The 11,511-nt window shown below is 51.6% G+C and overlaps 1 protein-coding gene across 1 annotated transcript in view; it reads right to left on the bottom strand.

Moving 5' to 3' along the window:
- Positions 1 to 1,938: 1,938 nt before the first annotated feature.
- CHST8 (carbohydrate (N-acetylgalactosamine 4-0) sulfotransferase 8) overlaps positions 1,939 to 11,511 on the bottom strand; it is a 102,128-nt gene continuing 92,555 nt past the window's right edge. Inside the window, exons 2-3 of the mRNA XM_006867314.1 lie at positions 3,634 to 3,671; positions 1,939 to 3,066 (exon numbers count right to left, since the gene is read on the bottom strand). Of these exons, the coding sequence (XP_006867376.1) occupies positions 1,939 to 3,066; positions 3,634 to 3,671 (1,166 nt within the window). The remainder of the gene's footprint in view (positions 3,067 to 3,633; positions 3,672 to 11,511) is intronic.

The following is an 11,511-nucleotide window of genomic DNA, read 5'->3' as shown; positions in this document are numbered from 1 at the left end:
GCATCACACATATACACTCATGCCCACTTGCTCTCACACACTCACAACACTGTGGGGCTGGTGCCCCAGGACAGTCTTGATTGTCCCCAGGCTGCTGCTTGGAGACAGCTGTCCCCTGGAGGCAGTCCCAGCTGAGCTCCCAGGCGTCTGAGGCCGAACAGATGACCCTGTGTGTGACATACTACCTCAGGATGCACCACAAGTTGGTGGCTAGAGATGCTTTCTCGGCACTGTGGACTCAATCTGGGAGCACCAGAGCCCAGGGCAGCTGTTTCTGGGGTGTCGTGTCCTAGCCCCTCCTGCATCCCATCACTGAGGTGGGTAGGCCTCTCTGGCTCTCCTGGCCTCCACACCTCCTCCCTCTGGTTGGGTTCCTTCTGTCAGATGGCCCAGGGAACCCAAGGAGAAGCTCAGACCCACTCAGGGGTCCTGGGTGCATGTGCCCCCAAGCAGGTAGGAGGCTCTTCTAGCTCCTCGTTTTCTCTTTAAGTCTCCAGAGATTGTGGTGGAGGCTGAGGGAGGTGGAGCAGTTCATGCAGGTCTGAGTCCGACCTGGTTCTGACCCACCTCAGAAACCAGCAGCCCCACCCCTTACCAGGACGGACAGAACAATCTCCTGGCACAAACCTGTGGACAGACCCAAGGACGGATTCAGAAGGGTAGACAGCAGACACACAGACACAGAAGCAGGTGGACAGACCCTCCCCCCCCCCCCCCCCCCCCGCTCCCCCCCCCCCCCCCCGAAGAGGCAGTAGTTTCCATTCACACAAGACCCAAGCAGAGCCATAGTCACACCCACTGAGAACTCCACCAGACACTTCCCCAGAGATCATTCGGGAACTGCCCAGGGCTTCGACAGACTCAGAGCCATTTCTCTGAGTGAAAATGAGTACTTTGAGCGGAGAAATATCCTTCGTAGCTTCTTTTCCGGGGAGGTTGCAAGTGGTTTATTGGGTAAATGAAGTCTGGGGCTAAGGTCAAGGGGTCTGAGGATGAGAATTTGGGGTCAGGGCCTTGGTTATTCCAGAGGTTCACTTCCTGTCTGAAAACACCATGCCACTGACCCCTGGGTAGTGTCTTGCTGACCCCTGGGTAGTGCCCCGCTGACCCCTGGGTAATACCTCACTGACCCCTGGGTAATGTTCCACTGACCCCTGGGTAGTGCCCCACTGACTCCTGGGTAGTGCCTTACTGACCCCTGGCTAATGCTCCACTGACCCTGGTGATGTCTATTGGTGACTTGCCCACTATTCTGACAACCCTCCGAGTTCTCACACATCACACTGACAGGAAGGGCCCTCAGCAGGCCTCTGTGTGGACAAGTCTGTCTGTCCTTGGAGAATGAATGAGACAGAAGGGACCAGATGACTGAGCCCAGGCTTCAGACAGCCTAGGTGTGAGGTGGGCCTGCTGCTGGTCCCTGAATGGGAGCCACTAGTCCTCTGCCCACCTCACACACAGGGCCACCCACCCTGGGCTTCCTCACAGCAGAGCCTGGAGAGGGGAAGAGTCAGGTGCCTCCACACCAACACAGTGCAGACACAGCTGCTCTGGAAACCATGTGCTTTATTTGGAACCTCATCCCAAGGGAGCCTCCCCTGGGTTATAGAAAAGCGCAAACCGTGTGGTTTGGTACAAGGCAGTGGGTTCAGGGACTGCTGAGACCGAATCCTCAGGCCTTCCTGGTCAATGTGACTCTTGGCTGAACTCCTGGGGTGTCCAGCTGACCCCCTCAGCCATGGAGGAAGGGAGGGAGCCAGGGACAAGAACCAGGTTCCCCATCCAAGGCCCTGTTTCCCCCTCATATGACTCCTCCCCCCACAGAGCCCTGTTGCTCAGAAAACACCTCTGCTCCTGGACTGCGGGCCCCTGGAGCTGGGACAGCGGGCTGCCCTGTGGAAACCCTGCGGAAAGTGAGGGGAGCAGGCAGGCTAGCCCTCAGTACAGGTCTGCAAAGGGCTTGGAGTAGTTGAACATTAGGTAATCCATGTAGTAGAAGTCATAAGCGCGCTGCCGCTGCAGGGTCGAGAGCTGAGCGAAGTACTGGTGGGTGATCCTCGCCGTGGTCCGTGCCTCCTGAGAGTGACGGTCCTTGAACCGGGGGAAGGTCAGGTTCTGTGGGGCATGGATCAGGCTGAGGAAGAAGTTGGCATCGTCCTCCATGCTTTCAAACTTGCCCACAAAGTCATAATCGATGAGGCAGGGGCTGCAGAGCCGGCTGACGTGGTCCCAGTGGATGTCCATGCCCACAGGCCGGTGCACGTCCAGCAGGTACTGGACAAACTCGGGGAACCTCACACCAGAGCCTGTCCGCAGTGCCTCCCGCGAGGCGTTGGCCCGGTACCGGGCCAGGATGGCCTTGCCGAAGACAGGGTGGTAGTAGCTATTGGGGTGTTCGAACTTGTCTCGGAAGGCAGAAACCAGTCTCTCGAAGGGCTCACGCACAAACAGCATCTTGGTGTAGGTGCTAAGACGGTGCAGAATGCCCTGGCGGTCGAAGGTATCCAGACGCTTCAGGGCGCTGCTGTAGTGCACGGTGTTGTGCTGGATGTCCGTGGTGGACGAGGCCAGCCCCGCCAGCACCATGAGCACTCGCTTCCAGTTGGAGCAGCCAGCCTTGGGCACCTCACAGTAGAGCACCCGGTAACGGTCCTCCACAAAGATCCGGGACACGTGACGGGGTGTGACCGCTCGGCGGCTGCTGCTCACCCGGTACTTGGCACACGCCTCTCGCATCACCCTCTTGCGCTCCTGCTGGCTCTGTTGCAGGCTGACCCAGCGGCCACTCAGGGCCCAGGGGCCTGGCTGGACCAGGGTGCTGGCTGAGTTGTTGGCTGGGATGGCTGCTGCAGCTGGCATTTTCTTGATGAGCAGCCGGCGCCGCCGCTGCTGGAGCCGCAGGTGAGCCCTGGTCTTTAGGTGAGGTCCTGGCTGGTCAGGCCCCAGAGGCCCCACACGGTCCCGCTGGGGGTTAAGGACTCTGGGCGCCAGACTAGACCAGTCTCGGGTGCTCCTCTCTGTAGGCGCCTTCAAGTCACCATCCTGGGAACTGCCTGGTGGGAAGTCCTGGGACAAGAACAGAAATGCTTAGCAGGGTGGGTAGGACAGCTGGACATGGTCACACAGGCCAGACCCTTGCCATGCCAGAATCCCTTCCTCCTCAGGGGCCTGAGTTCCTTCCTTGGTAAGGAAGAAGGAGACAAGCTGAGAACAGACTCATCCCTCCCCGGGTGCCCCCGCCTCTGTCACTGGCCATCTGAACAGCTCAGGGCTGTCCTCAATTGCCCATGGTCTTGCCAAGTGTGGCGTCTGAGGTGCAAGTATCATTTTGGCCACAAGATGGCGCAGGCCTCCCAGGAACCTCTGCCTGTTGAATGTGAAAGCTGGAGCTGTTGGCTTGCTGCAGGCTGGTTCAGATTTACTGCATCTATTAGCACCGCCCAGAGCAGTCATCTAACAAGAAAGGGAAATTCATAGATCCAAAGCCTCAAGCTTTATTCCTAAAACTCCTGGGATGGGATGGACACATTTTTCTTTCCAAGAATGAATTCAACTTGAGCTCCAAATGTGCTCCCCTGCCCTCCCCAATGTCCTCTGCGCGGTGCAGAGATTGATTGGACTCTCAGAACTTACTTTGTGGGGCTGCTGCAGCCAGACATTGAACTTCATTCCTAAAAAGCAAACACGGGAGAGGGTTAGCAGGTGGAAGAACCATGGGCCTCCCAGGGACCTGCTGAAAGTCTACCAAGGGTGCTTCTCTGGGAGGGTCTAGCCTGGAATGGAGCTTGGGTGGGCTCTGTGAAAAGGCAGTTCTTGGGGGAGAAGGGGTCCACAGGTCACATGTTAGTGTCACTCTGTGCCACAGTCCCTTGGGGATGGAGCAATGGGACAGCTCAACTGGTTCTGGTCTGATGCTTATCTTCTTAGTGCCTTACTTTTTGAAGTGACCTGGAAGGTGTGGAGGGGCAGACCTTGTCCAGGTGTGCCTACCCAATGTCCAGTGGAGTCATCAGAACCTCGTATATTCCCTTTCCAGAGTCTCTGAGCCACAAGGGCAAGGGATCTTCCGAAAGCTGTTATCATTGCTCCAGACCCCTGTAATGCCTGGTCTAATACATCTCGTAGACTCCTTGCCCCTGCAATGATACACCCACTCCTGGGAGTGGAATGCACTCCTTCCCCTCTGACCAGGGATTTACCCCTTGCTCCAGGAAGCCCCCTAACCAAGGCATTCACTTTAGGATTTGGGCCTTTTCAGCCAGCATTGGGGCTCCAGGGATTGAGTTAGACACATTTTGCTCATCCTCCAAAGGACTGAGCAGGGTCCAGGCATCGAGTGAGTGTCCAGCACTCACTTCCTGGCTGAGTGGGAAGATGGAGAGAGACTAGCACACCATGGACCATCCCACATAAGGAGGTCCCTTGCCTTGGCTGGGGCCGGGGACCCCCAGAATGACAAACTCTGGTGAGGCAAGTCTTTGACTCAAGGAGAGGATTCTGCTTTAGACCTTGTTTGATCTATTTTGGGAGATGGAGCTGAGAGAAGAAGGTGCTTCCCCTTGGGGAGACCTACTTAGGAGTATGGGACTCTTCCCCAGCCCCTGTCTGGTCATCCAAGTATCAGGCTTTTCCTTCCCCTGTGCCACGCGGTGAGCATTTCTGTTCTGAGGCTTTGCCAAGAGCCACAGTCACAACCAGAACCAACTGGTATAATGGGACACCATTCCCATCACATCAGACCAAGTCCTGGCTACTGACTGGGGTTGAGGACCAGACTGGAGAGTCCCACCACTTGACCTGATATCTCTGGATACTCAGCAGAGGGCCAGTAGTTGCTGCAGGACACAGCACAGTGAGATGGACCTGGAGGTCTGCTGGTGATCAGCATCCAGATCCCCCCCACCAATCCCTGCACTCAAGACCCCAGCTTCTCTGTGAAGTCCAGGATGGGTGCATACAGCTGCTTTTGTTCATTAGTATGCAAGGAGAGTGCATGAGGTCAGCCCTGGGATGGGAAGGGTTATTATTGCCTGGGATTTTGAGGACCTTAATTGAGTCCCAAGAGAGATGGTTCTGAAAGGAGATCTGAACTACCCAGACTTCATAACTCAGGGCAAGATGCATATTTCTTCTGCCCAAATGCCATTTTGGCTTGGCAACAGGGCTGTGACCTTCCTTGGTCCACATCTCCCTGGGCATCCCCAAGCTTACATGCATGTGTGTGTATGAGAGAGCCTTGAAACATGCTCCTCCCCAGAGAATGAAGGGGAACTCTAGTAAAGCTGGCCGCACCCCTAGGGTCCCTCTCAACCCCAGAGCTGGTTTCTCTCATGGACAGGCAGCCCCTCCTTGGTCTCATCTCATCTTCACTGCGCGGTTCCCAGCGCTGTTGGCTGAACTTATTTTCTCTTCGGCGCACAGGGGATTTCTCCTGCAGTCGATGATTACAGATCCCTTCACCAGAAGGGACCCACTCCACAGCTCCGTTTTCTTTTACACTGTTGGGTTTCCTTAATTATCATTTTTTTTTTGGAGATGGCAGCTGGCTCTGTTACATCACCTCTCCTCCTCTGAGTCTTAGGTACAGAAATTTACTCTGCTTGTCAATTCTGTCAACTTGTCACGGAGTCATGGTGCTTATTTATATTCCTTTGCTGGAGCAAATAACTCATGCCCAATTTGGCAAAAGTGGGACCAAGGAGCCACTTAAAAAGGCACTCGATGAGTTGGTGAAGTTGGAAGAGGCCGTCCTTCTGTCTTGGAGGATGGTGGGCTGTGAGTCCTGACAGAAAGACTCCTAGACCTCTGGATTGAATTGTACCCCCCAAAAAAAGATATGTTGCGGTTCGAACCCCTGTTGTTGTTAAGTATCATCAAGTCAGCTCCAACTCCTAGCAACCCTTGTAGGGGTTTCTGAGAAGCAGCTGGTGAGTTTGAAGTAACCCCTGTTGTTCTTGTTAAGTGCCATCAAGTCAGTTCTGACCCACAGCGGCCCTGTATAGGGTTTCTGAGGAGCAGCAGGTGAGCCTGAGCCACCAACCTTGCAGTTCAAATGGCTTTGCTGTCTGGCGCATTAACCTACAGTGCCACACCAGGTCTACTAGTATCTGTGAAAGCCATCTTGTTAGGAATATTGTTGTTGTTAAGTGCCGTCGAGTTGGTTCTGACTCACAGCAACCCTGTATAGTGTTCCAAGGGGTGACTGGTGAGTTTGAACCACCGACCTTGCAGTTCTAACAGACCTTGAGGTCAAATGCTTATCCTAGGGCACCACATCAGGACTTGTGTCTTTGAAAATGTTAGCAGTTCAAGTAGCACGGGATCAGGATAGAGGGTGGGTGTTAAGCCATCTGAATGTTGTCCTTATAAAAGAGGACAGCAGACAGACATACTAGGGGAAGACAGACATGTGAAGGTTGATCGACAAGCCAAGGAATGCCAAGAAAGCCCATGGTTACCAGGAGTGGACAGAGACAAGGATGGATTGTCCCCTGATGGTCAGAGAGCATGGCTCTGCTAACAAACTGAATTTGGACTTCTCTGTGGTGCTACAGAATAAGCACTGGACTGCTAACTACAAGGTCAATGGTTCAAACCCACCAGCCACTCCTCGGAAACCCTATACAGGATCATTATGAGTCAGAACCAACTTGACAGCATTTAACAACAACAAAAACTAGAATTGCAAAATAATACATTTCTGTTAGAAGCCACCAAATTCGTGTTATGGTAGACTTAGGAAATAAACACAGGTCATTTTAAAAGTTGGCCTACTGTAAAGCTGGCCAGAGCCCTTGGCAGAAGCTGGGTGAGGGAGTTCTTGTAGAACAGAGTCTGGGACAGTCTCCTGACCTCTTGGTCATCTTTGTTCACTAAGCCCACATGACTGTAACTGACATATTTGGAAAGAAAATTTGTCTTTTGGGAAAACTGGTGGCGGTGCTGTGCCGTGGAGTTGGTTCCGACCCATAGCGACCCTGTACAGGGTTTCCGAGGCTGTAAATCTTTATGGGAGCAGAAAGCCTCATCTTTCTCCCACAGAACAGCTGGGAGTTTCGACTTTGAAGTTAGCAGCCCGATTCGTAACCACTATGCTACTAGAGAGTCTTGGAAAACTAGTAACAGAATTGATATGGAGTTTCTGATTTCTCTACCAAGTTTATGCTCCCATACAGGGCAGTTCCCTGGGCAGAGTGAATTGACCCTGTCCATAAATAGTCACTTCTTAACAAGGCCTGCATTGTAATGAAGTATACTGCGCTCTCACCCTGGCCAAATGCCTGGTGTCTCTAATTTTTCTGCAAAGGAAACTGCTTGTCTACACACTGTACCTCTAAAGCTGGGGTGGGAAACCTTTTTTTCTGCCAGAATTGATAACATCATTCATAGGCCATATAAAATGATCAACTTAAAAATTAGCCTGCTATATTTGACCAAATATTTAATTAACTCACCTGTAAGGAGTCCTGGTGTGGTGCTGTGGGTTAATGCGCCAGACTGCAAATCTGTTTGAACTGCAAGGTCAGCAGTTCAAGCTCACCAGCTGCTCCTCGGAAACCCTATACAGGATCGCTATGGGTCGGAACTGACTCAATGGCACTTAACAACAACAACAATATGATAGCTGGAATGCTGGTGTAGCGTTGTGGGTTAATACACCAGACTACAAAGCTGTTTGAACTGCAAGGTTGGTGGTTCAAGTTCACCAGCTTCTCCTTGGAAACTCTATACAGGGTCTCTATGGGTTGGAACCAACTTGACAGCACTTAACAACAACAATGTGATAGCTGAAACTACCATTGCCTTGGCAGGACCAGACCAAATGATTTCATAGGCCTTATATGCACCATGGGCCGGACGTTCTAAAGGCTGAAGTAAAGACCACTCCCAGCCCTGGACTAAAGAAAGCCATGTTGAGGTTGAGGTCTGCCCATTCCCCAAAGAGCAGTTCAGGACCCTGGAGAGTACCCGAAGAGCCCAAGACAGGGCAGCTAAAAGAAACACTACCAACATCAGGAGTCACTGGTCCAGTGTCCTGGGGGTGAGGGTTGGCTCTGACCTCCATATGGTCACCACAAGTCCCTCTAAAACCCTGAAACCCAGGAACAATCTTGGTAAGCCACAGTCTCTCCCTCCACCCAACGGCTCTTGTGGTGCCATGCACCATTTCCCCCAAATCTCCACCTAGCCATAAGGCCAGCAAGTACATGCTTCATTTTTAGATTTGGGGTTACCTGCCCTCTCCTCTCAACATAATGCTGAAAGTCTGTACGTAAGCTCCAACCCCTTCCCACCCCCCATATGAAGAAACACACAACCACTTTCTGTTTTTGGACAGATGACATTTGTAAAGCATCTTATGTGCAATAAGATCAGAGTACGCATCAGAGAGAGTGAACAAGCTGTGAGTTATTAGGACTGCCAATGTGTTCCTCATGGGCACGGAGAGCTCTTCGTTGGTTGTAGATTTTCTTCTGAATGTTTGACTGAAGAGCATTCTTGTTATCCATTGAGGGGAGGTGCAAGCTGAGGAGGTTGTGTGAGATAGAGTTCTTAATACAGCTGGGCAACTAGTTCTAGGGTGGAGTAGACAAGAGGGCTTTGCTGGCATGTAGGGTGTCAAAGAGAAGGCTCCCTTGTCCCCTCCTCAGGAGTCACAGGAGGGCCCTCCACTGGATATAACAAAAAAAACTCCAATCCCTCATGCCCAGGACCCACTGGGAGGAGTTGGAGACCAGCCTAGGTCAACATGTAGGGCTTAGAATGGGCAGGAAATGCTTCCGGAACCCTTGAAGATTAAGGATAGCTGCTCAGAGACGCCCAGCCCTGATGGGGGAGGGACCTGACACTCAGGACACTGTGGCCTGCAGGAAGGACCTAAGAAGAGGAACAAGGATGGGACTGAGGAGGGTCCAGAGGGGGAACAGACCTCGGACTCCCCAGTCCTGAGTTTCCTGCCTCACACTGTTTGCTTGGCAGCTGTTCAACATCCTGGCTCTTTTGGTGTCTGGGCGGCATGCCAGGATGTCCCGCCCCCATCTGTGCTGTCCCCTCACATGTCCATTATGCTGTCCCTCACACTGGCCTGAGTGGTGGGGAGGCCCCTGAAGGCAGCAGCTCTGAGTGAGCTCTGGCCACAGCCCCCACATGTGCAGAAGTTTGAGAAAGCTACAGCCCCACCTGACTCCTCAGGTGAGTGCAGCTTCCCTGGGTACCACAAGCTACTGGCCTCTGCAGTCCCACATCCTCATTAGAAGCAGGAGCACTCCCCAGAGCATCTCTGGGTTCCTGAGGCCCACCCAGCTGCAGCACAGGGTGGTGCTCATGACTTCATCATGAGGTGGCCGCCTCAGATGCAGGGATGTGAACCCAACATGCAGCAGGGCTGGGTAGGAGAGAAAGCCCTTGAAGGAAGTGCCAGACCCCACTTCACTGGAGACACAATGGTTTTTGAAGAGAGAGTGGTGTGACTTCAGAGGGCTTTAAGAAGTCATTGGACAAGAACTAGATGGTGCCTGGCTGCTACTACCAATGACTTTGAAAGTGATCACATTAGAAGTTCCAGGATAGAGTGGAAGAAAATGTGGAAGAAAACTCAGTATTGGGAATAGTTTTTTTTTTTAAAAAAGAACAGACTTGCTCATCAAAAAGACTGGAGGAAGCTGAGACTAGAATCCTTGACCACTCTTCAAGTCTAGAAAGGACCTAGCCCCTATGGCCCAATTTTCAGCAAGCAGAAGGTAGGTATATTATGGGAACAACAACACTAGTAAGATAAACTCATCAGAGAACGGTCAACGATTCAGAATCAGAAGGGCAGCATTTACCAAACACAAAGTGGATAGGGGATGGGAAGGTGGGAATGGAAATAAGAACCAAAAGGAAGAAAGCAGTGTTGCATGGAGGGGATGCCGTCATTATGATGAAACAAAGTATATGGTTTGTTGAATGTACAACCCATGATCTTGTCTGTAAACTTTCACTCAATTCAAAATAAAAGGATTTAAAGATAAACCCAAAACCCAGCAGTAGCAATGAAAACAGCAGCACATACAGCCAGAACCACATGATTCAAAGCATCATTGTCATTAGGTAATAATAAGAGCTCTAACTGTAGTGCATTGTGGTTATGCACCGTGGAGTCGGTTCTTACTCATAGTGACCCTGTACAGGGTTTCCAAGGCTGTCAATCTTTATGGGAGCAGAAAGCCTCATCTTTCTCCCGCAGAACAGCTGGTAGTTTCGAACTGCTGACTGTGAGATTAGCAGCCCGATTCGTAACCACTATGCTACCAGAGCTTCTTAACATAGTGCATTGTTGTTGTTGTTGTTGTTAAGTGCCGTCGAGTCTATTCCAACCCATAGCGACCCTGTATAGGGTTTCCAAAGAGAAGCTGGTGAGCTTGAACAACTGACCTTACGGTTCAAACGGCTTTGCAGTCTGGCGCATTAACCCACAGCGCCACACATAGTGCATGAGAAAGTTCAAAAATAAAATTAGCATAGAGTTTTAAATTTGTAAATATATTGATATATGTAAACTGGATTTATGAAAAATGCTTTTATTGTTAGAACTAAGGGATATTGTTATAAAAAATAATACATTTCTGCTGAATAACGCAAAAAAAAAAAAAAAAAAGTCACTGGAGGTGGGATGGGGGAAGCCTGGAGGAAGTGAGGCAACACTGTACCTGCCGAGCGATGGGCTGTGTGGGTCTGCTCCGAAATCTTGGGGTACGGGCCACAACTTGTTCATCTGTGTCAGACACAGTGTCTTGCACATAGTTGTTGTTGTTAAGTACTGTGGAGTCAGTACTGACTCATAGTGACCCTGCACAGAGTTTCTGAGGCTATAAATCTTATGGGAGCAGAATGCCTCATCTATCTCCCGCGGAACCACAGTAGGAGCTCAATAAATGCTTGTAGATAAACTGGTGCTGTCCAGACTGGCCCTGGAGATGGGGATGGGCACCGGAAGAAGCTGGGCCCACCTAAGGTACTAATGGAGGCCCACCAACCCCCAGCGGGTGTGTCTCCAGTTCAGTCACATACCCTGGAAAGGGTCTGTGTGTTGGTGGTCACAACTGCCAGCCCAAGTGGCCAGATGCAGACAGGAACAGCTGCAGTCAGGCGGGTCTGTGTGGTTTGCCCATGAATGAGCTACACTCTTAAGTCACTTCCCCTGGCTTCTAGCCTGTCATTGTTGTTAAGTACCTTCTAGTCATTTCCAACTCATACTGTTGTTGTCAGGTGCCATAGAGTCGGTACTGACTCATAGTGACCTCATGCACAGCAGAATGAAACACTGCCCGATCCTGGGCCAACCTCACTATCATTGCCACGCTTAAGCCCATTGACGCTGCCACTTTGCCAATCCATCTCACTGGGGGTCTTTCTCTTTTTCTCTGACCCTCCACCCTACCCAACATAATATCCTTCTCCAGCGACTGGTCCCTCCTGACAATATGTCCAAAGTATGAGAGACGAAGTTTGGCCATCCTGGCCTCCAAG

The sequence above is a fragment of the Chrysochloris asiatica genome, unplaced genomic scaffold, assembly GCF_000296735.1.
Source record: "Chrysochloris asiatica unplaced genomic scaffold, ChrAsi1.0 scaffold00104, whole genome shotgun sequence".
Lineage (NCBI taxonomy): Eukaryota > Metazoa > Chordata > Mammalia > Afrosoricida > Chrysochloridae > Chrysochloris > Chrysochloris asiatica.
Note: the sequence above shows the minus strand (reverse complement) of the source record. Positions and strands in the feature narration are given on the sequence as shown.